At 36.4% G+C, this 25,949-nt stretch overlaps 1 protein-coding gene across 4 annotated transcripts; it reads right to left on the bottom strand.

Annotated features, from left to right (window-relative positions):
* Positions 1-714: 714 nt before the first annotated feature.
* sfmbt1 (Scm like with four mbt domains 1) lies at positions 715-25,592 on the bottom strand. 4 transcript variants are annotated; one of them, XM_058792017.1, is made up of 22 exons: positions 24,207-24,430; positions 23,872-24,097; positions 20,696-20,753; positions 19,380-19,474; positions 16,849-17,092; positions 16,120-16,208; positions 15,397-15,649; positions 13,933-14,030; positions 12,080-12,181; positions 11,489-11,648; positions 10,541-10,623; positions 10,096-10,222; positions 9,752-9,865; positions 9,082-9,124; positions 8,929-8,999; positions 8,660-8,799; positions 7,695-7,804; positions 7,364-7,539; positions 4,859-5,037; positions 3,177-3,401; positions 2,645-2,773; positions 717-2,216 (listed from the first exon to the last, which is right to left on the bottom strand). In XM_058792017.1, the coding sequence occupies exons 3-22, from the start codon at positions 20,718-20,720 to the stop codon at positions 2,076-2,078; spliced, it is 2,604 nt and encodes an 867-aa protein (XP_058648000.1). In that variant the 5' UTR covers positions 20,721-20,753; positions 23,872-24,097; positions 24,207-24,430; the 3' UTR covers positions 717-2,075. The 4 variants fall into 4 exon arrangements, with proteins under 4 accessions (XP_058648002.1, XP_058648001.1, XP_058648000.1 ...); XM_058792019.1 differs by having other exon boundaries at positions 715-2,216; positions 8,929-8,996; positions 23,872-24,432; XM_058792018.1 differs by lacking the exons at positions 23,872-24,097; positions 24,207-24,430 and adding an exon at positions 25,537-25,592 and having other exon boundaries at positions 716-2,216.
* Positions 25,593-25,949: the final 357 nt, after the last annotated feature.

Raw genomic sequence — 25,949 nt, 5'->3', positions numbered from 1 at the left:
ATATGTAGTTCAAAGAAAATCCCTTGTAGCAGCAGGTGCAATTCATTAAATTCTAATAAATCTTAGAATTTACTTACTGAACAGCTAAACTTATGCATTTGTATTGTAAAATGCATTTATTTAACCTCATTTAATCCATTTTTATTCCCAACCAAGGAACCACAATTTAATAAATATAAATTCATACATTTTTTTTTTAATTATAAGGGATGTTGCGGGGTCTATAATTATGTTATAATTACTAATTGCATATTTTAAGTAAATTCTCTCAATTTTATAGGAAATTGCAGCTTTTATTTAACATGGATTCATTAAATTAATAAACAAAAATACATAAACAAAATATTTTTATTTCAAATAAATGCTGTTCTTTAGAACATTTTGTTAACCAAAGAATTCTGAAATCTTAAATAACTAATAAGAAAGGTTTCCTGAGCATCAAATATAACAGAAGGATCATGTGACACTGAAGACTGGAGTTATGGCTGCTAAAAATTCAGCTTTGCCATCACAGAAACAAGTAAAAATGTTAAATATATTAAACAATTATTTTTAATTATATTTCACAAGATTACTGTTTTTTGAATCAAATAAATGCTGCCTAGTGATAGTTAGCATAAAGGACTTCTTTCAAAATATCTTATTGACCCAAGACTTTGAACAATAGTGTACACAGGAGACCATGCAGAAACATCTACTTAAATATTAATATCTACCGTCTATAAATGTATATTCTAAAGAAAAAAATACATTCATTATTTAAAGCCATCACAGCCCCAACCACTTTCTTTAAATTCACCCACTGAAAAAAGGAACCAAATGCAGATTCTGTTCATTTTATTTTTCTTTTAAATAACAATTTCCACCAACATATAATTAAAAGTAAACCAATATTGTTTCAACAACCTTTAATCAAACAGATGAAAATCAGCAAATGAACAGAACAGAATGTGGCAAGACAAGGATTTCAAAACCATCTTTCACCATTCCAGCACAAATTGCTTAAAGAAGAAGGATCAAGGGAAATGGACTGCTAAATCAAGAAAAGGGAGACTGTTGCATATCTCATTATCAATTCAAATACAATCCATAGATAACAAACCAAACGATGCTATCTTGTTGAGCAGGGGACATAGCTTTGCAATTGCAAGACCAAACGGTTTATTTAGACCATTACAACATAGAGGCCCCTGAAATGATTTAATGCAGTATATGCATTTAAACACAGTTGCTGCATTCAGCTTAATATTAAAAATATTACTTTTACAAGCAGACACATTTGTAAGAGTACAAGACTCTTCAGTTTGGTGTTGTTGATAAACCCTGGATTTGCCATTATGAATATTATCCCTATCACAGTCACTGACATAACCTGAAATCTTTGTGTGCTTATGTCTTAACCACAACACCTCGTCATTTTTTTTTATTACTCTGCATTTTTAATTAATAATGCATCGTTAGGATGAGCAAATGATTATTAGTATTTACAGAAACCACAATGGCCTCATCTTTTACACTGTTGTGTTACAGTGTAATTCCCAAGCTTTTTATAGAAAAACCAAACCAAAATGGGAGCATTAAAGCAGTCCCACTAAAATTAACATCTGCTTATTTACAGTATTTATTTACATTCACGCTCCTGTATGTACACGGTTGCATACCACTTACAGTACATGGGCAACTGTTTTTTGTGCTTAAGGTAATTGCATTGTCATCCGCTCTACAGTTAATAAAGGTTTCAGAAACAAGAGCTTTGCTTATTGTTGCAGACACTGAATGGACTAGTTCCTCTGACTCAGGTCTAACCTTACCCTGAGTTGAACTAATCTTTAAAAAAAGATCACAAACTTAACAGTAGTCCAGGCTTAATTTGAGAGGGAGAGCCCAGCTGTACAAGTACCATATTCACCCTGTTGAAAAACGCCCCTCCAGCAGTATCTAATGGTACGGGAGGCGTCTAAAGCGCTAAGTGATTTTAAAGGTTCTATGATCCATAGAGCACAAGGAAGATCACAAACATTAGGAACGTCACCCAAAATGTCAAAGGCCCTGCTCTTCTCTACAGAATGTCAACCTCAGCTGGCAAACTGTTGGTAAAATGCTAGCTTGACCCGCTCGATATGATGGCACAGCTTGATGGCGGGGCCGAGCTTCAGGTCCATACATTCTTGGACAGTGGGAAGGTTCAACAGAAGCAGCGCTTGACCGTCAATTTCCTGGAAGGTAAATGAAAAAGAGAATCACCATCACTAAATCACCAGTAATAAGCATGTGAGCCAGGAAATGTAGTTTAAATGAGTGTATGGAATGTATTGGGGCCCGAAACGTTCTGCAATCAAATTACTCAAATCTACAAAGCTGGCCACAAATGAAGAATTCTCACAACAACGTATTCATTTGTTGCACTAATTTGTTCCCTCATTTTAGGTAAATTGTTCCCATGACTTACTAATTAGTTTCCTCATTTTAATGAAATCAATTATTCGCATTGTACTTATAATATGTTACTGCCTGCAGCTAATCTAAGACCCTTTGAAATCCAATCACAGGTGCTCACAGAAGACTACTACTAAGTATAAATGGCAATGTGACTGGATGCTAATGCATTGGAGCTGTGGATATATTAGAGGGGCGTGTTCATTACTTGATCCATAAAGATGCGTGCCAGTGGAGCACAATCGGTGGTCCTGATGAAACGAACAACATCTGTGACACTCCATTCCAGTGGACTGCTGTCCAAACACAGCTTGGGAGGAACTTCAGTACGTGGACTCTTCAGAAGAGAGCAAAACAGTCAGTACTGCATTATGTGTTTTCATACACAAAACAGTACAAAACCTAGTTATGGAGTTTTATTGCTAAATGTGTACTGTATACTGTAAGTCAGCAGTTCTCAACCTTTCTAACTTCAAGGCCTCTCAAAGATAAAATTTTAAAATTTCTAAAAGCTGCTTTCCATTTTTCCACAGAAACCAATAAAAATAACTATGATGTCAGCTTACATCTTGATCTTTAGTTGTTTTAGCTTAAAGCATATTTATTCTTATTTTAAATCATTTTTAGCAATTTTACCACCTCTTGGAAGTAGGCCCCAGTCCCATGGTTAAGAATCACTGCTGCAAATTAATATTAAATATTACATTATTGTCTAATAGTTCTAGAAACCCCAGTGTTACCTTGGGTGAAGGAGGTCTGTTCTCATCATCTGAGCAGGACGGTGAGCGAGCTTTGCGCCGTTTGCGTGTGGGACGGGGGGTTTCTGGAGGGGACGGGGAGGGGGTGGGAGGCTGTGATTTCTTCTCTGAATATTCAGAGTCATCCATCAGCTCGTCTTGCAGTTCAGAGCCTGTGTCTTCACTTAGAGAGTCATCCTCATCCAGATCTTCTTCATCACCACTGCCCTGTAAGACAAAACAGTGACATTAGTAGATTTGTATGGAATGCCAAACTGCCATAATTAGAAATAAAGAAAGAAAGAAATGTACCAAGAAATGTAAAAAAGCAAAAATAAAGAAATATATAAATAAATACAAAGAAAAGTAAAAAAGCAAAAATAAATAATTATTTGTAATTTTATTTCCTTATGTATTTTTTCATTTTTTCCACATTTTTTTAATTTTTATTTATCCAATTATTTATTTCCACTTTTCTTTATTTTCACATTTATGTATTTATTTACATATCTATTTCTTTATTTCTACATTTCTTAGAAATAAAGGAGGAGTTTTACCTCAGGAATAGCAATGGAGCCAGAGTAGTCAGAGTAGTCCAGGGGTAAGCTTTGAGGCCACAGTGACACCTTGTGGTGCACAAACGAAGTACAAGAAGTGTAGCCTACATGATGCGCCTGTTGATAGTGTGGGATGAATGACTTAGATGGGCCATATGACCAAAATCTTATATCACGGTTATTATTTCAGTTTCACGTTGGGTGTTGTTTGTAAGCGCGTCATGTAGGCTACACTTCTTGTACTTCGTTTGGGCACCACAAGGTGTCACTGTGGCCTCAAAGCGTACCCCTCGACTACTCTGGCTCGATTGCTATTCCTGAGGTAAAACACGCCCTCCTCATTACCCTACGGACAAAGAAATGTAGTAATAAATAAATGTGGAAATAAATAAATGTATAAATAAAAAAATAAAAAAATAAATGTGGAAAAAAATAAAAAAGGAAATAAAATTACAAATAATTATTTATTTTTGCTTTTTTTACTTTTATATATGTATTTATTTATTTTTTGCTTTTTTACATTTCTTTGTACATTTATTTATTTATAATTATGGCAGGATTGGCATTCCATAGATTTGTAGATCCAGTTTAATGCTCCTTCTGGTTTAACTTGCATTATGTTTTATATTAATGGCCAAGATGTTCATTTTGATGGTAGACACATCTGAATTTTGCTCATGGGCTGAATCGAAATGGCAATGACATTTACTCCGAGTGCAAATGTTTCACCAGACTGTGCATTTCACATTCTAATGACCACATTAAAACAGATGGAGGAAGATGGTTCTTGTTGAGCAGTTACTCCGAACATATTTGATTCGTATTTAGTGTAGTCCAAACATCTAAAAATCTAGGTTCAAGAGTCTAATTAAACCTAAAGATAATCTAAAAGTAAAGCATTATGATGTAAAATAAATGTTTAAGAATTTGGACTATTTGTAGAACACTCATAAAATCTGTGGCATTGAGAATGTAATACTAAAAAAAAAAAATCATGTTATTTATCTTTTTACTCAAATGATGAGATGTTTATAATTAGAAGCATTTGTATTAAATTAGACAAATGCAAAATAGAAGCATTTTCACTAGAGGTCTCAGATTTTTGCAGTCCAATTTTGCTTTTGTTACCTGAGGGGAACCTGCCGGAGTGTTGTCAACTGAAGCAGAAGAACGTCTCTTTTTGTGGACGAAGAGCTGCTTCCTCCTCTTCCTCCTCCTGCCTCGTCTCTTCACACCTCCCTCTAAGTTGGAGTGTCCGCCGGGAGGTCGGCCCACACGCCTGCTCTTTTTCTTCCCATAGTAATATGCTATAAAACAGGTACTGTTAGTTTTACAGAGCCATACTAAACAAAAAGTAAAGGAAAGCACATCATTTATACTATCATACAATTTAAATAAATCATGGGTGAATTTGTCCAGGTCATTATTTTTTCTTCATAAAAAAAAAGAAACATTTTATATATATATATATATAAACACAATTTAAAAAAAACACAACAGTTATTGCTGTAATGTTAAAAAATAAACTGTTTAAAGATCACAATCAGCATTAAAGGCAGCAAAGCATATATATTATTACTATATTATTATTACAAAACAACTTTTACAAAAAAATTTTATTAGGGATGCAACGATACTATTTTTTCAGAACCAATCCAATCCGATCCCGAAAATTCTGAGTATCTGCCGATACCGATCCAATCCGATACCAGCACAGTTTTTTTTTAAAAATCGATGTAGAATTTCTATTCTTCTGTGTGTTGACCTGATCGTCACTCTTTTGTGTGTTAAACACAATCTACTACATATAGATAACTTCATTTTAATGAAAATATATATAATCAAACAAATTTAAAAAATCTATAATCAGAATCTATGACAAAAATACTATTATAAACTAGGTTAGTGGATAATTTAGCAGCAAATGATACTAAGAAAAATCATGGGTGCACAATCATTTTATAAAACCTAGTGAAACATTCTTATTTACAAATAAAAGTGAACAAGTGTAGGACTAAATCTGGTAAAATGGTACACATTGCTCTTTGTATTTTTCTAAAATACATTCATGAAAAACAAGCAAATACATTTAAATATAAATATATACTATAAAATTAAGACATTTCTTTTAAATCTATAGAACAGTAATGAAGGCAGCAACATATGATAGATAGGACAGAACAAGAAAGATTATTAATAATCTTTCATTGCGCAAAAGTATTATAATACGAAAGGCTCCAATACAGAGCGGCACAAAGCGCTTATGCACATCCCGAATAGAGAAGTTCAAAGTACAAAGGAAAGAGATATTAATGTGTAGAGCATAGGCGTAAATCCCGGGGGGGACGGGGGGGACAGGACCCCCCCTATCTGAGGCTTGTCCCCCCTAAAAATATTATTACAAGCGACTCTGTGTATTGAAAATAATATAATGGACATATACTTAAAATAATTGTGTGATTAGTAAAACAAAATAAACGCAAAAAAACGTTCAGAAATGTTTAGATTCCCCCCCCTCCCTTTCCTCACAGTGGTTTGGTCCACTGCCTGCTTTCCTTCTTTACCGATGCACACACGAGTCCGGTGAGAGAGAGCAAGTTAGTTATGTGTAAGTAGGCTGTCAAGGCTATTTTATTCTCTTTAAACATCGGGTGAAATGATTATTTCTCTTTAATACAGATGATCATTAATAAATTAGTCATGACAAAAAAAATATGACATCTGATGTATTTTCTATGACCGATTATAAGGTTAACAAGCTTAATACCGTAGCTTGTCACCCACTACAACTAACACGGCAATAAGCCTGTGTGTGAACTGATATTAGGCTAATATTGTAGACCTACGTGTTGGGTTTCGTTCAATATAATGTCAAGTGGCAGATCAGTGGGTTTAATGCGGTTGAATTAATGCGAAAGAGACATACTAGGTTTCAGACGAAAATAATAATTATAAGCCGCTTTTCCACTATCGGGCCGAACGGTTCTAAGAACGGTCAGGTACGGTTCCAGTTGTTTTTCCACGTGAGCCTGGTACGGCGCGGCACGATTACAAACGAAATTTTACGTTTATTGTCCCCCCCTACTGTCAGATGAAATTTACGCCCCTGGTGTAGTGTGTTAAATCTGTGCGACAGTTTATTGAGCCTTTTCTTTTAACCGTTTTAAACCTCAGTTACTGTGCGCTCTTGAAGAGAGTTTGACTGTAGTAACCGAACGTGACACGCAGTTTGACGTGAATGGAGGATGACAGACAGACGCAGCAGAGAGAAGAGTTTACCTGAACTTGAATTTAACGACTTAAATATTCATCTGTACCTCAGATTAAACTATGCAACAGCTTCAGAACACTTGAAATATAGTGCACGAAAACTTTATGGTGCTTTATAATGTTTTTGTGCCTTTCGTGGGGCTCAACAATAACACAGAATAGTATACGCACAATATCGGATTTGGATCGGTCTCGTCTGATTGATACCCGATTCGCAGAAAATGACCGTATCGGAGCCGATACCGATCCTGAGTATCAGATCGATGCATCCCTATTTTTTATAATATAAAAAAGACATGGGTGTGTTTTCCTATGTAACTCCTATATGTACTGATATTGTTAAAACAGAGAAAAGAGGCTCACTGTATTTGGTTTTGGTGAGCACAGAGCAGTTCTCTGAGCAGCGCTCCAGCACCATTCGTGGGCCGAACAGATTGGGACAGCACTCCAGCTTAATACAGGTTTTCCGACAGAAATCAGCCACCTGGTCTGCAGTGCGCACAATTTCTACTGTCGCTCTGTAACTCTTCCCTTTGTACCTGTAAAGCACAAAGTCTAGTCAGAAAACTGAAAGCAAACAATTTATGTTAATTATTATACCCGTTTAATCAACCTTTTACAAGTACCTCTGTAGACATGTGTTTTTCCTCTTCACTTTTGCAGAAAATAAATGTTTAGGGCACTATATACTCACTTGGCTTTAAGTGTCTCTCCATGACCCTGCCAGCGGCCCTCCTGGTCCAGCTGCAGCTCCCTCAGCACTCGACTGGGCTTATAGGCAGAATTTATCAGCAATGTCAGCACCTGGACAGGCCACAGGTCAATAGGTCAGCATTACCAACACACAGTCAAAACAGAACAGAATAGTTCAGCTCCAGTTTCTGAGCCATGTTTAAAGTTATTACAAAATGCAGATAAAAGCATATACATATTGTTTCAAAGCAGCTTTACAGAAAATTAATGTTCAATTAATTTAATTAAGATTGATCTGTTATCAGAGGTGACTTTGATATGATTTTATACAAATCATGCTGTTAGTTAAGGACACATATTCATTGGCCTATATTACAGCAACCATAAACACCTAGGCTATTATTTTACTAGCAGAATAATTTTTCAGATTTTTACATCTGGCTATAAAGTGGTTAAGATTATTATTTTTATTATGTACTACTATAAATGCATTACATTTTTTGTAATGCTTTTGAAAAAAGTCTCTTATGCTTACCAAGGCTGAATTTATTTGGTTGCAAATACAGTCAAATCAGTAATATTGTGAAATATTAGTTCAATTTAAAACTGTTTTCTAGTTTAATAAATCTTAAGAGTGCAATTTATTCCTGTGATGCAAAGCTATATTTTCAGCAGCCATTACTCCAGTCTTCAGTGTCACATGATCCTTCAGAAATCATTCTAATATGCTGATTTGCTGTTCATGTTCCTGTTATTATCTATGTTCAGACACTTCGCGTCATGTCTTAGAACACATTTGATCACTGTAAAAATCACCATTATACATTTCTGCACATTTCCATTCGAGTTTTATACAGCAGAATAGGAGATTTTAAGTACTATTAATAACGTTCACTCGTTACATTTTGTAATTTAGAAAGGAGAAATTTAAATACTACTGCAAATCAGCAGTCTGTTATGGCTAACCTCCTTCAGCACCAAGACACAGTTCCCAGGTCCCACACACTGCGGCAGCTCTGCAATACGGCCCTTATTGAGGTAGGGCCCTGAAAAGCAGCGATGGTTAAAATAGATCTTGGGGCAACAGTACTTCCCATTCGCCTGGCCTGTTGGTGACAGAAACAAGATTAAAATAGTACCATGTTAGAGACCATTGAGCTTTTATTAGTGTGTAAACGGATGACAAGGAAGACCATGCATGTGAAGAAATGTTCAGATGTGTATCTAGCACTTACCCATCTCAGCCTGACTGCTGTTAATCTGTTGTTTGGTAGTATCAGGTGAGGAGTCTTTGGATGGTACCCTGCTGTGATGAAGGAGATAAATGAGTGTTTTTCCATAATCAAAAGTAATTGAATTCAATTCAAACACTTTTGTATCTTTCTTACTGTTTCTCTGGCTGAACAACTGCAACCTTTCTCTGTTTCTCGACTGCAAAGAACACATAAAATATGAATTTAAGTCTCTTAAAAAGCCAACCCTAGTAAAAAAAAAAAAATAAATAAATAAATATATTTAATTCATACAAAGTATAGTTAAAATCTTTAATGACATATAGCTCGAGACTTACTGATATAAAAATTATAATTTAACTTTATATGGAGTACTACTATTTCTAAATATTAAGCCTAAAATGTGTTTTAATGTCACTATTGATGAGGATTGTATGATCACAGAATAATATCAGTCTTTAAATGCAAGATAGTTGAAGTGTACCTGAAATATACTTGCAATAGTTACATTTTAGTGCAATCAAATATACTTCAGTATATCTTTAGTTGTACTTCAGCACTACTTCTGCACAATTAAAGTGCATTAAGTACAAAATTAGTTGTTCCAATTTAGCAGACTTCAAGTATACCAATTTAGTATACCAAAAGTACAACTGCAGGGTATTTTTATCGAGTAACTAAATAAATGTATTTGTAGTATACTTACAATGAACTAAATATATTTAAAATACATTTTGTTTTCTTTACTTTTCACTAGGGAACATCAAATATAAATATCAATTTAAGAAGTAATTTGTGTGCATAGCACCTTGGCTGTAAAACTGACCTCTGGGCTTGCAGGGGTGCTGAAGAGGATAGCCATTGGTCTCACACCAGCTCACTGGAAAAATATCCATGGAGTCTGTGTGAACTATGATCTCTGGGATGGCTTGCTTCAGACCTGAACAAAGAGCGGGAGGGGAGAGATAAATAAGCCTACTGACCTTCTGTGATGTCTATAAAGGGTTAAGCCCAGTCTTATATTAGTCCACTAATGGACTTGCTATTTTTAATCAGGGTCTCTGCTTTGTTAGTTTCCTCTGAAGCCAGTTCAATGAGACACAGCTTCATTATTTTTGGTCATTCAGAGCTGCCATGCTGCAGAAAAAAGAAAGAATGTTGACATCACACCTTCCAAACGAATCCACATGTGTTGACCTTTGACCTTGGTAACAGTTGCTACGTGAATGTTTTCAGGGCAGAGTGGGTTAACAGCCTCCAGCATCATGGACTCTTTAATGCACTGATCAGAAGGGTCCTACAAGGAAATTTAAAAAGCAAGTTAAAATCAAGTTAAAAGCAATATTTAAATAAAAATTTTAATATTTGTAAATGTAAAAAAATATATACTTATATACTAAGAATCACATTTTACTGTCAAATATTTCAGTCAAATGGTCTGATAAAGTACTTCATAAGGGGTTAAATGAGTTTTCAAAAATGTAAAACATGTTAACCATAAAAGAGGTATATTGAGGTATATAATTTGTCAAATTTGCATTTTTAATGCATTTATAATGTGTTTAATGTATTTTTGTAATGCCTTTGCCCCAAATATGCAGAATGAGAAACTCACAGGAGGAAAGCATTGCTGAGGGGCTGCTTCAGCTTCACACTGCTTTAGATAGTCTGCCCAGTCAAAGTCCTGACCTTGGAACCCTACACACACAAACAAACACACACACACACACAAACACAAAGGTCAACAAGTGCACCTGAGAAACTGTCAACTGCATGACTCGCTCCTTTAATATACATACAGATTAGAAATAACTGAAATGCTAAATGAAACAAGATTTTAACTAATCAATATGTTGATTGGCAATTAGCAGCATGTGAGGCATAAAAGAGATCTGAGAAAAAAACATTTTGATATGTGAATGCTCACACAGCAACAAAGGTCCAAAGGGGTCAAATAGTGTCTCCCAGACTAAGACCACAGTATATCAACACAACCTGGTTTAAAAAAAAAAAAAAAATCCAGATCAAAATAAATAATGAATCGCATTAATGGATTTTTCATCCAGATGAGTTGATGCTTGGCTAAAGCTTCAGTGTCTGTTTCCAGCTGTTAAAATTGGGAAGGATCCATAATGACATGGCCAGCATGTCCCACGCCAGCCATTAGGTCTAATGACTGCTCTGCTGGGCAGTATAACTGCCAGCGAATGAAGCCATTTTTCAGGACAGAGAGCATCCTACAGTAAAGACACTGCTCGCTCATGTGTGCGCATTACCACAAAACCAATGTTTCATGAACAGCAGGATGAAGTGAAATGCTTGGTGGCATATTCAATTGCCAGATCTTTTAGGCAAAGTTTTCCTGTTTGAGAAGAATGACGCAATTTTCCCTTACAGACAGTTCAGGACTCGTAAGACAGCATTCCATGAAAAGAAGCTGTTCTGAAAGAACAGGGTGGACCTCCTTTCTGTTAGGTCCTTTTATTAATAAATTGTTAGACATTTGTGTTATTTGACTTTCCTTACTGTATATAACGTTTAAAAGCAGGCTAAACGTACGGACCTGGAGGAGGGCTGAGTTTGACTCCGTTCTTCAGACTCCACTGTGTAGGGAAGATGCCTGGACTGTCTCTGTGACACAGGAAAGAGCGTCCGCCTCCCTCTTTCTGTGCCTCGTCTCTCATATCGTCCATTTGCACCAGAAAAAAATGGTCATTAAACACCTGTCACACACAGACAAACACGTAAATGAATAGAGCACACAAAGATAAGAAGAAGAGTACAGCTCTACAACTAGGTTTCCTGTTCATCCTGAGCTCAGTTATCTGGAATACACCCATGGTTATGAAAAACACTCATCCTTCAGTGTGACATGTCTGACCTTCATGTGTGGTAACACTGAGGAGACTAATTCTCTTGACCCTTCTGAAGGCCTGTTTTTAGCCAACATCATTAATAACATGAAAAGTTGTGTTTGACATAATACTAACTGAAAAACAGGTCATTTCTGGATTATAACCCCAAATTAACACTACATTTGTCTATTACAGAGCTATATGTAATAGCACAGTATTATTGCAGCAGGTCCAAACTACAACAGTTTAGTGTGTTGGACACTTTTTGACAGTGCTAACTTAAGGGTCCATTACGATACCTTCGTCACAGTGGCTGGACTGATGGTGAAGGGAGCAGCTGGGTCCACAGCTTCCAGCTTCATCCCTTCAGTAAAGGAGTGTGGACTGATGGCTGACCGGTCCTGAATACAGAAACAAGTGTATAGTCTGAATATGACTGAATAATTTAAAAACAAAAAATAAAGTAGAAACAAGCAGAAAAAGCATTGTCATTGTTTCACACACCACAATATAAAAAACATTACACAAAAATAAATAAATAAATATATAAAAGCAAACAATGGGCCAGATTTACTAACAGCTTGTGTCAGCACAAACCATCTTTTGGCGTTAAAACAGTACTGTCAGGATTTATTAAACACGCGCAGTGAAGAATTTGCAATGAAAAGACGTGGATGCAGTAATTTTTGCGCCTGACCTTACTGAATATGCATTTGTAGGAGTTTCCCTTTCAGACGCAAAATTTACAGCAGGAGAGTATTAAAATGAATCACGCAACGTTTGCGCTCGTCAAATTACTGGTATTTGCCCAAAAAAGCATATCTTATAGCAGGCGGTAATTTGCGCTGGTCATTACGGAAATGATCTGGTTACGTCTGTGTTCTTTAATGTGCGCATTGTCAGCAAATCACACACAGAATTTTACCCTCCCAACTGCACTTTTATGGAATTGCTCTCTAACGCTAATTTGCCCCGTTTAGTCAATCTGGCCCTACAACTTAAATTCAAATGAATTAATACATATTGAGATTAATTTAGAGAGGTTTTTTTTCAGTTGCTTTAAGGATTAAAAAAAAATAAAAATCCAGAAAATCTGGAGCAACTTTTCAAATTTTGATTTTTAAAAACAGTATGTGAAATAGGACACACACAACAATAAACAATAATCAAGCAGCAGTACACTAAACTGTTGTCACGTTACTTTATTACATTACATGCTTAGTTCAGCAAGTGGCGTCCACCCTAGTAAAAAAGTCATATTTAAAATACATTTATTTCATACTAAGTATAGTTCAAATCCATTAATATTTACTGACATATCGCTCAAGACTTTATACACCCTTTGTAAAGTTACATTAACTTTATATGTAGTACTATGCACAATGCACATTTCTCAATATTAAGCCTAAAATGTGTTTTAATATCACTTTTGAGTATCTTTGAATAACATCAGTCTTTAAATGCAAGATATTTAAGGTGTACATTAAGTATACTTGCAATAGTTTCACTTTAGCAGAATCAAATATCTTTAAGTATAGCCTATATATTTTTAATTAGACTTCTGGAAATGATTGTCTGGTACAATACATTGTGAGATTCAGTGTTTAACACAATGTATTCTGATGATCATAGTTATGGAAAGGTTACATAACATGCATACTATATATGCATCTAAGCTGAAACACACTTTGGGCTTAAGGGATATTTCACACAGAATGCCTTTTTTTGGAGCAACACATAAAGGCACTGAAATGGGAAAAAGTTTCAAGAGATGTTTTTTTTCTCCAAGTTGAACTTCATTTAACTTGACGCAGTGTTCATGTGCACACGCTCCAAAAGACTCTACAGCAAGAGTCAAAGATCTCCGTCTAGTGCATGTTTACATAGAAAAAGCTGCACAGTGGAACACAAAAACGTGTTGTGTAGGCATCTCCCAAAAATGCCTCCATCCAAGCTGACTTATAATACATTTACTACATGAATGATCACCTTGGCGCAACCTGCAATTAAGTGCTTTGCTCAGGGGCACAAAGGTCACAGTGGATCTCCATAACTCACCAGTTTATGGATCGCACCAACATGGTTCAAACAAGCAACATTAGGGTCAAAGTCAAGTTCTACTAAACGTGGTGGTTAATCAGCTTTTACAGACCCTGTAAAACTCCTCGTTGATGCTGGAGTCCTGGTCCTGTGAGGAGACGGTCTTCTTAACCTCCTCCCATTCAGCTTCAGTGCGCAGGGTGAGCAGATCTACAAACAAACACAAACAAAGACACGATCACCTCACTGCTGACCACATCACATGTGTTTATCTTCTAAAAGCTAGTGGACTCTGTTCTAAGCCCCTGTAAACCCTTCCCCCATCCACCAATCCCTACTATTGATTAGCTGAACTGTAATATGTGGGTCTCCTAGGGTAAAAGTACTTAAGCAGTGCTTAAGAGGACAATACGGGCTATCTGCCTTTTTGTGCATGATCTAAACTTCCAGCATGGAACAGATAAGTTGATTTGCACATTAATAGGTCAGGAAGAATCTGCTGTGAATCCTGTTGCTCTGTTCATTCAATCATCTAGCCACAGAAACATGCAGCAACAACCCTAAACATTCACATTTATTTCTAGTTTCTGCTTCTGTTTCCATGGTTTTAGCTGCACTGAATATTTACGTTCTTCAAAAGCTAGCTAGTGCCTGGATTTGGTACAGCATTGAGCACATAAACATGAAAAATGACCATGCTAGTACCAAAATCATACACTGTGTACATACATCCTAATTAAAAATAAAAAAAAAGTTTTAAAAAGTTAATCGCATCCAAAATCTGACACATATTCGATTTTCTCCCAACTCTTTACTGTCATTTAAGACTTTATAACTCATTTAAGACTACGTTTACGAGGTAACTCGCCAAAACCACGTATTATGTTACCGCGTAACATAATTGTGTGTGTTTTCGTCCGCTGAAGCGCTACTGGTGCGGTGTCTGAAGCGGCTCTGCATATGTGTTCAGCCGAACGCGCAGCCTTTCAAACTATATAGCCTACTGCACAGCACCGTTTCCTACGTGTTGCTATGTGTCGGGTTATGAAGAATAAAGAAAAGTTAATCTTCCGAAATGAAGCAGCAATATCTTCTCAGGTAAAAGTTATTAGAACCGTGTCTAGGGACAAGCTGGCCATCACACTGCTCTGACCTTATCAGTCCGTTTGTATCCTATTATTTGATTCGCTCTTGTCGCTTATGACAGAACAGCTAATCACGATGACCTTGTCTTTGGAAAATATTATTTTATTCGCTTATGTCAGAAACAGCGAATCTCTTTAAAACTGGCTGTTGTTATATATATAAAAATACACTCGCATGTATATATTTAAGAAAAATTTTATGTTATATACATGTAAATATTTTCGAAATATATACTGTATGTGTTTCTGTTTATATATATACTTAATAAATGTACACGATACACACATATTATATAACATGTACATATATTATGTAAACAAAAACTTTTACTTTGGCTGCAATTAATCGTTTGACAGCACTACTTTTAATTTGATTTCCGATATTTCAAGATACGTAAAACAAAGATCTTTAGAAATGATAAATTCCTCACCCACTGGTGGTCTAAGGATGCAGCTGTGCTCCTGTGCCCAGCCAGGCAAATGAAGCAGAGGGTCCAGGTAGTAGACCCATGTTATAGATTGGGTGTCAGGGAGCCCGTCTGTTCCAGCATATCGAAGCCGCAAGCGACCCCCAATGTTCTCCTTGATCACTGCAGACCAGACCACCCCAGCATCTCGATGGTCCACTAGCTCGACGTTTAGATCCGGACTTAACAGATCTATAGGATTACAGCCACGCTGAGCCTACAAACACAGAAGCAAAAGTTGCATGCAGATAATGTAATACATAATATATTAGCAATAACTGTGGAAATTCCATTGTTGTGCTATACACATCAGTTTAAAAATCACAGCTATAACAATGTGTCATTAATTTATAATTGTAATTAATGTTTTTTTTTTTAATACTATTTGATCAAAAATTATGTCTTTTCTACTTGATTCTAATTGGTCAACTGCAGAATTTAGCTGTCAAATAATGTTGTATAATGACTATTAAACTGTACACTTAATCTTGTCTCTCATGGTCCCTCTTTTTCATGCAATTTAGAACAGCTAATCGCCTGCAGTCTTGCAACTCAAAACACTGAGATACTGATTGCAGTAAAAACGGTCTTAGTTGATTAATTTTTGTATATCGTGCTATCAGTTTATTTTGCAATAATGACCAGCTCTCTATACATTTTCTCCTACATTTATGGCATATCTCTTACCCCTTCCAGGAGACTAGCAGGTACACTGCAGGATTCAGCCAGAGCTTTCTCCAGCAGTGGTTCCCAGTCCTGATGCTTCTCACGGACACCTGAGCACAAATTCAGAGCATTTTAAACACATAATAGATCTTTAGACTATCCTGCTGACAGATTTATGCCATTTTGCGCTTATGATGGCTTCACCATTGACATGGTATTTTGGGCCATAAGCACAGCTGTCAATAAGGCACAGGCAGCCAGAAGCAAAATGCCAGCAACCATCTGGACTCCCCCACGTCTGTACCTACTGCACTCTATTGCAGGACTTTATTAATAAAAGAAGCTTTAAGTATTAAAATGGGTCTTTTAATAATTTCAGAGGAGTAAAGGCTATGCCCATTAGCAAGCTTCAAGCAAAAATAAAAGCCCCAACACAAACACCCCTCCCCCCATTTCCTGAATATGCCCACAAATCGACTGTGAACAACCACCTACAGAAATTAGCACTGCGCTGCAAGCAACACAGCACTTGAAGAATATAAAGAAATATGCAAATTTGGCACTGTGTGGATGATGCGCACAAAGCTTTTTTGAAATGAGAGCATAACCAGAGCCTAAATTATCAATCAGAGTCAAATCATCTTTACCTAAAAAGCCACATGTTCTCTTGAGTGAGTGAGTAAATGAAACAATTAGGTTCTAATCATCATAAATTACACAGCACAGGGAAACTCCTAAGTCTCTGCTCACCCTCTGGAGGTCTCATCGGTCGACCCTGCTGCTTGCTCCATCCGATCGGGTGCAGGTCAGCGGTCATAATGTCACACCAAAAGTCGGCACGCCGGTCATCTTGGTAACCCTCATACCGTAGCAACAGCAGCTGTCCGCAGGTGGTGATTATTGTGGCCACCCAGTATGCAGTTTCTGATTCAGTACGCACACACACCTCCAGCTTCATACCAGGAGTCAGACCGGTCTCCAGGCCCTGGTCCACCTGCAAAGGAAAAACTTTTAATTTTATATCATTAGTTTTCTTTTTTTTGGTTTGTTTCAATACTTTCGTCAAGTGTTTGTCATTTACGTGTTTGTGTCATTTTTGTTCGTTTTTAATTTTTTTATTAATTTTTTATTATTATTGTTTTAGTAATTTCAGTATTTAATCTTAAAGTTATTTCTAACTTTTTTCATCTAATATTTATATATTATAAAAAAATTTCAGCTTTATTTTAATCACTTGAAATTATTTTAATAGATTTAGTTTTAGTTAACAATAACAGCACTGCTTGGCATGAAACAAGATTGCAATAACAATTACTGTTTTGAAACAGATTTTACAAACACTAGAGTTGTGCCGATAGACGATTGTATCGTGTATAGACGATAGTCAGAGATATCACCTGTGGATGATGCCTTTGACGATAGCAAGACGATTATTATTATTATTATTATCAGGCTAGTAATACTATCTAATTAATATTAGGGCTTATTTGTTGCATTATATTTATTTTTCCACGTTTTTACAGTGTTGCGCATTATTATAACCAATCACACGATTATACTGAGTTTATAAATGCAATGGCCAATCAGAGGCGTTCAGATGAGCCATCGCTGGAACAGCAGAGTTCTGTTGTTCAGTGCGCACTGATTGAATTCTGACTCGCGAGTTCTCTCATCATAAACAACAAAGTGCAGATGTATGTGCAATGTAAGTATAAGAGATTTATTCATCATAGAGTGTAGATTCACTGATTATAACGGGAGTGTTTTTAAAGTGCATAAACTCGCGCTAGGCCGAGCTTGTGATGATGTTCTTTGGTAATGTAATGTTCTTTGCTTGTTTTCTGTAGCTGCTTTTTGAATAACTGAGGAAATGTAAGCATTATAATTAGTAACTTACGATGTTTCTATTAATTTGTTATCATGTTAAACACAAATTCAGTCATATTAGAAACATTAGGCTGCTTATAGCCTTACACTGGAGTTGGTTCACTTTCCGGCAATGAAACTAAGTAAATAAATAATTAAATAAATTAGCACAATAATATCATGTATCGGCAATCTCACAGGCTGACGATAGGATGATATGAAAATTGAGCATATCTCCCAACACTAACAAACACTCCCTTGTCTGCCATTGGTCAAATACCGATAGTCCCTCTCTCAACTACTTTTTGATCTACTTTTGCTGCGCTGGGCTTGTCAGGAGGCACAGACAATCTGCCAATGCATTACTTATAGCTGTTTTTGCATATTAATTATTTCATGCAACTAAAAATGACACTTCAACATATAAGCACGCTGCATGCCATCCATGTCAAATACCTCCACTGAAATACATTTTAACGTGAACAAATGTTTGCCAATATTATCTACATCAAATAAATTTAGCGACTCTGACAATCTGACAGCTAGAGGTCATTCAGTGAACTCTGCAGACACTACATCCACACTAAACCCTAGTATTATGGCATATATACACTGATGAAACTTAGAAACTTAGAGGATGTTTTTTTTTGCCCCCAGAATTTAAATACCTGGGGAATTTGGTCAATGGTATTCCTGCCCCGTGCCCTGGTTAATTTCCTAATTAAACCCAGCAAATAAATTCTTTAAGATCTAAATGGTCACTTATTGGTTTTACAGATCCCATGAGAATAGGAATACATCACTAATGCACAGGGGGGGGATGTGGGTTAGGACGATTCTAAGGGCCCGACGATGGAGGGGGCCCCCCGAGGGGGAAACGCGATTTCTACAGAGGGGAACGTAATCGCGATTTCTATCGAGGGGGACCCCCCGGAACACAATTTACTGAGAGGAACGTGGAATGCTATCTGTACAGAGGGGGAACAACCCTATTTTTGCCATTGGACACAAGAGAAAGCAATGTCTCAATAAGTTGGGTATTGGTGGATTAAAACCTGATTCTTTAAAAGAACCAGCTCAAAAGAGCCGTTCATCTATGAATCACATAGATCCTGCAGCAATAGCAAGGTCATGGGTTTGATTACCAGGGAATGCATGAACTAGTAATATATTTACCTTGAATGCAATGCAAGTCACTTTGGATAAAAGTTTCTTCCAAACGAATAAAAAAAAATCTACTCTAGCTGCTTGCATCAGTGTAACAGAAAAACACGTTTTTGTCACATTCGAATTTGATTAAAAGCTTTCAGCTTGGTTAAGAAAAAACAAACAAACAAACAAACAAAAAAAAACTTATTTTCTGCAGATTCACTATAGTGGTGTAGAAAAAACACAGACTGGCCCGGTTTACTCACGTGTTTAAACGCATGATGAGGAACAGAAAGTGCCCCGGTTTCCTCTAGGTAGTCATCCCAGTTAAACTCTGACACATCCTGACCAGAGTCCGCATCTGAAACATTGAACGACCAATAGTTCAAACACTGCAGAGTTCATTCAGCTCTCTCCACACACAGCCTCATCACCTCACATCAAACCATATCAACAGAGCATGAAAGAGAGTGCTGATATATATATATATATATATATATATATATATATATATATATATAGTGATAATAGGCAGGCGCTCGCGCATATTTTCGGGTGACCTTTGCTTGAGGTAGTGCAGAAATGTCCACCACTCTCTGTCAAGGACAAACACCGTGCCAGTACAATTTACATATGTGCAATACAGCTCTCAATACTATAATTTTCAGGGTCAAAGGATGGACTATAGTTTTGATATTCTTCAAATTATTTAGTAGTGGTCGACCGATATATCGGCCGATATTTCGCATTTTTGAAATATCGGCATCGGCCAATAAGTTTTTCTGTTTGGCCAATGCGTTCGAGGCGGGACTCTTATTTTGACGGCGCAGAGAGCGGCAGCGTCTGAACACACAGTGCTCACATTCTCCCTCTAGTTCGCTGTCGTCAATAACAATTCTGTCTATATGGATAGAAGTCTGTCTAATAATCAGATAGAACTGTCAAACAAAGGAATTAAATGTATACAAAAAGTATTATAACGATTACTTTTAAATTATTAGTAACAGAAAGGCAAACATTATAATACTTTCTCGTTTGCTGACAGCATTCAGCATATACACATTTATATTCTAAAGATCTTGTGAAGTGTGCATTTGTCTCCTGCATGATTGCGTGTGCTCTGCGTGACGGTTGGTCAGGAGGAAACGCTCGATCAACAAACTTTAAACTCGTGATTTCAAACTATGCTGCGCTTTATGCATTTGCCCACTGTCATATTCATGTCATTTTCACTGTGTGCTGTGTGTAAAATGATGGCTTTATTTGAACAATATGATTCCCTTTTTTGTGTTTGCGAATGTTTACTTCGTTTTTAATTATATTTTTATTAAATATTTATTTATTTGTGAAAAATACTTTGTCATCTGAAGTATAAGTATGTTCATTTTACACATTTATTTTTTAATCCATTTTAAAATGATTTCAAATTTCTTAAATATTAATTAACATTAAACAAAATGATATCGGCTGTATATCGGCCACCCTGCTTTCCAAGATATCGGTATCGGCAGTCAAAAAACTAATATCGGTCGACCACTATTATTTAGCAACAGTGCAGAAGGAAAGAAAATAAAGAGCTTACCAGACTCCAGCGCCTCAAGGCTCATGTTTGAAGCCCCAGGAGGACAATCAAACAGTTTCTACATGAATAATAAGGAAGGAAAAAAAAACTAATGAGAGGAAAACAAACACTGAAACAAAGAGAGATGAATTATGATATTAGAATAACAATTCATATAAAAGAAATTCTGTAAAATTATTTGCATGTGTGTGAGAGAGAATGCAGAAACATGAGGAGACTTGCGCAAGCCACATTTCACACAGCCTAGCTCATTTAAGTAAGTGGGAGGAGGAATCCTTAGTGCGTAGCTTCAAAGATAAAAGCCACTTCTGTCACTCAGACTCCCCACATCACCTTTGAGAAGCAAAAATGCACCACAATGCCCAATATAGCTTTGCAAAATGAAAACACTGGGTAGACATAAAATCGCCTAAACAGCAAAGACTCTAATAATGCAACATGTATGGAGAAAGGGACACCAAAATGAAGAAATTCAACTAGAAACTTAACGAAAAAGCCATAAACAACTTTGAAAGTTCTGTTTCAAGCTCAACATGCAATCTGAAATGTCTCTCAAAAATGCAAAAAGAAAGAAAATGGCTACCAAAGTTGCATTAACTCCGTCTATTCATCCAGAGCTGTCAAGCTGTCTTTGTGAAGGTTGACATCTCTATTAAAGAGAGTCAGACATTCTCCCTGACAGCCGTTGGCGGGCCACGACCCTCCTGCTCTGCTGGGATCAACTCTTTCAGTCCACCCCCCCCTCCACTCCAGCACTGTCCCAGAGCCCCGGAGCACAGCCCGGGCCACGGACACAATGTACTGGGGGTCACGGTGGTCTCCAATAGGGACTGAAAAGAGCAGCCAGGGCTGTTTAAAAAACCATGTTGCTGTCCCTCGGTATGAAGATCAACTGAACTTTAAAGCATTATGTGAAGAAATTACCCTTACAATAAAAAAAGTACCCTGGTAACAACAGTTTCCGCTCAAAAAAATTTTTTTTTTTAATTAAAATTCTAATTTAGTGTTAGTACAATAACTGTGGTAGCTTGTATAAGCCTGTTTGGGCATAAAAATAAATAAACTACACATATTGTAGAAACTACAGTATTTTAGCAGAAAGTCGTTAGTACTACCATAGCGATTTTTTTTATCAGTAAGAAAATATACCGAGATGATGGAGAGTGTAACACTTTGTTTCAATGTCTGCAACTCTAAAACACTCAAAGTGTTTTTGTGCTATGCATCTTAAAGGTTGATATAATATTTGTCTCTAAACCATGTAAAATAATGTCAAGTACAAAAAGCGCTGCTTGTTGGCGTTAACCCACTAATTCCTTTTTTAAATTCATTATTACTATCCTGTAACCATCGCATTTTAAACATTTTAATTCAAAATGCCAAACAAATTTCTTTGCTTTTTCATGAATTTGATCAAATTAATAAAAAATAAAATAAAATGACATAACATCTTTATCTATTTGAAGTATGCCTACACTCCATTTTCATTTTTACAGTAGTATGGTTAAAAGAGAACCAGAGATAATGTAGTAACTATGGGAAATAGGCAGAAACTATGGTTACCATGGTGATTCTTTTTTAAGGGAAAGGTAGTCTTTGTTTTCATTGTCTGTAACTCAGCGTTTTTGTGCCATCTGTCCTAAACTTAGATCATATTTTGATGTCTGTAACAAAATAGTTTAGAAATATACTAGTCCCAAAACTGTGTAAAATAACATCATGTGGAAAGAACACCGCTACTATAATCTACCTTATGTTATTAACTATTTTGAGCATGCATTTATTTATTTATTTTATTTAAAATAGCAAGCATATGGGAAATAATAGATTTAAAAAAGCAAATAAAAAATAGCAATGATGCCTAATTTTGTCAAATGCAGAGAAAAACCTTGGATGTCACATATCAGACATGAGAATTTGATTCAAAACCACTTCTGTCATAACATGAAGCCATGCTCTTTATATTTCTAACACAAAAACGTACAACTTCTACTGTCATGATCATGCATGAAGTGAACGAGGAGACCCCGGGACAGCGGAAATCTATTTCTGGTGTGTCTATGAACCCTCAGCACATTCCTGCCAAACTCTGCCGCTCCATCACTTCAAACTAAAGACAACTTCCCTCCATTGATCAAGTACACACAAAAACAAGCGAACAACGAACATAAATGACTTAAAGCAAAAAAAAGACGAAAGGTAGAACATGACAAATGACGCAGTGACCGTTATCACGTGCACAAACCACCTTCAGCTCCTCCAACCGTTCAAAGACATTCAGGCGAGTTACTGTTGTGAGGACTTTCAAGAGAATAATATTTTTCTTGATTAGACAAATGATCAGTTCAAAAGTCAAATCTCCTTTTTTCATTCTTGAAGACTATCTAATACTGAAAACTACATGTGAAATAATGTTTCCCTGCATTTGAATGACAGAACGAAGCCAAATGTATAAGCTGGAGTTCTTCACAATACAGTGATGGTGACTTACAACACAACTTCTATTATGTAACACGGCCAGAGAATGAAACTGTCAACAATTTCTAAAAGTGCTTAAGGATGCTGACCATTAAACTATCTTTTAAATATGAACATTACAAAAACCCCACAAAACAACATGATCTTCCACAATCACTGTTACGTATATAACCACCGGCCAAATAAACGCCGTTTAGAAGGTAACGTAGCGATAAATAGAACCGATAGCTGATGTATAATTTGATTCATTTAGCGAGTGTAATTCATAGAAATCGCCCAACAAGGGATGATGATAGTTCGCTGGTCAAGCGCAGTGTGTTCGGCTAGCTACATATAACTGGATAATAGCATTTAATACATTCACGCCGATCAGGCAACTTTCATTCCGAGAGACACATCGCGCAATTCAACATTATTAGACATGAAACATTTTCTCGGCGCTGTTCCGCGAGGCTTTTTTGTTGATGTGAGTGCGGCTGATTTCGTGCACATGCTAAAAACGCCTGTAACCAAGTCAAGTTACTGAAACGTCATAGCTTAAGCAATAGAGCCAGGCACTCATACGAGCGAGCACAAGTCACCTTTTTTTGGAGACGGGAAAAAAGATGCAGGCAAAGCGAAATCGCTCGTTAAAGCCAAGGTCGATTAGGGCAAAGGGTAAAATACATAAATATTTGGGAATGCATTTCGTTTCTTACCAGTGAGGAGTTTTTCAAGTCGGTTTTAGATGCCGTGTCTTTTTCCGCCTAGTCGTTCACGACCTCATTCCAATATGGCACAAAGTGTGAGTGCGCATGCGCCGTCTCTCGCGCGAGCCTCTCATCCACGAGCCCGGGGATTGATATTTGTTGGCTTTCAGCGATTAAAAAGGCGAACTTGCCACATTTGTGAACAGAACGTTTACAGTGTCCCACCGAAACAACTCTGAAATAACGTTAACACAGCACTTTTGTTGATTATTAGAGCTTTTATATGAAATGTGCATAGACTGAACAATAAAAACGCTGGGGCGCAATATTAAACGCTTGCTTACAACTGTCATAACCTGTTCTGGTCTTCGCTTCGCGAGGGTTAGTTATTGAGATGAATGCAATCAATAATTCTGTATACAAGGTTTGCCGCCCTGCCTCTCTGTCGTTTTGTTCAGTAAAGTGTTAGTCCTATTGGCTAGAACGTACCATTAAACAGAGCTTAATCTATCGCAACTGCGCCACGCTGAGCAGCCTGCTCCTCTATGTTCATCTTTCTGGATCCTTCTGTGGAGAAACACTGATTTTGCATTTGATATGTAATTGATTGATTTATGTATAGCATACTGAAGCTAACATGATTGATTCAAAAACTTTGTTTTAAACAAAATCTCCATTTTCCTTTTGGTGTCTGTTAGGTCAACATTTCAAAACAATCATTTTAAAATAAGCTTTCAAATAAATTAGCTTTGATTAACAAATCAGGGACTGACATTTGTCAGCATAAAGTACAGATTAAATAATTTATCCCATAAAACAGGGTTTATCTCTTTGAAAAAAGAAAGAGAAACTAACAGGCTCTTACTAATTTACTTTATTTAAAACCTTTTGATAGTCTTGGTTTACTTTACACACTAATCTTTTGGCAATATGATGCACATTTTTGTAAACTATGTTCTAAGACCAATTATCTTTTAACAATTTAATAACTTTTTGTTGTTGTTGTTTCAGATTAGTAAGTGATGTTTCATCATGAAACAATCTGTATGCATTTTCTAAAATGGTTAATGAAAATAGTTGTGGAAATCAAAGTATGTGTTCTATTCCTGGTCTCAAATTATAACTATTGGGAACTATACAGGGTAAAATCAGTTGCAAACAAAAATGTAGCATATTTTATTATTTTTATCAAGAAACTGTGCCTAAAAGGAAGCGATAATCAAATGATAAATGCATATTTGTTCTTACTTTTGAAATTATAGTTTTACAGTGTGAATCAATCATTCTTTTATTCAAAATGGGTTTCCCCTCTAGTCAAACATGTGATCACTGACATGTTTACATGTACTGTGAACATGATTTTTAGCCATTTTAATACTATTAATAGACCTTTAAAATATTACATGCATTATATATGGTAGTTACACCTGTATACTAACATGTTTTACGTGCTTCCTTTCATGTAGCTTTGACCCAGACATCATCTTTCCAAGGGACAAACTGAAATTAAACAGCTCTGGTCATGTGACTGTTTACACCCGCCATGTAAAAATGTTCACATGAAATGAAGACAGTCTGCACTTTCATTTATAGTTGGTACCCTTGTGTAAAATACACTAACAACTTTTTTAAAACCCTTCAACCTCAAAAGTCAATTTTAGTCACGCATATTACCGGTGGATCTGAATTTGCTGAAATGCTCCGGGAAATGCTTCTTTAGGTCAAACGAGGCTTAACATGCAGTTTAAACCCAGCTCCGCTAGATGGCACTAGTTTCAATCTTTTCAAATTAGTTTAAGCGCCTGTGATGGACGGTGATGATGGCTCAGCACAAAGTAACTGCACTGAATGAATGTCTTCCTGACAGTTCTTTAGCAAAATGATCAAAATAACCAACATTTCTGAACCTAAATTAATATGGGATCTCATTTGGGAGGTTTTTTTATTTTAAAGGCGGTGGTGGTATGGCATTTTGGTAGAAACAATGATTACTATAATAAAAACTTTATGAATGAATGTGCCACCACAAGACAGTAAAGCCAAAAGTCAAGATTAAAGTTGAAGAAACCTTTAATTGGTGTTGAGTT

This window comes from Onychostoma macrolepis, chromosome 11 (assembly GCF_012432095.1).
Source record: "Onychostoma macrolepis isolate SWU-2019 chromosome 11, ASM1243209v1, whole genome shotgun sequence".
In the NCBI taxonomy this organism is placed as follows: Eukaryota; Metazoa; Chordata; class Actinopteri; order Cypriniformes; family Cyprinidae; genus Onychostoma; species Onychostoma macrolepis.
Note: the sequence above shows the minus strand (reverse complement) of the source record. Positions and strands in the feature narration are given on the sequence as shown.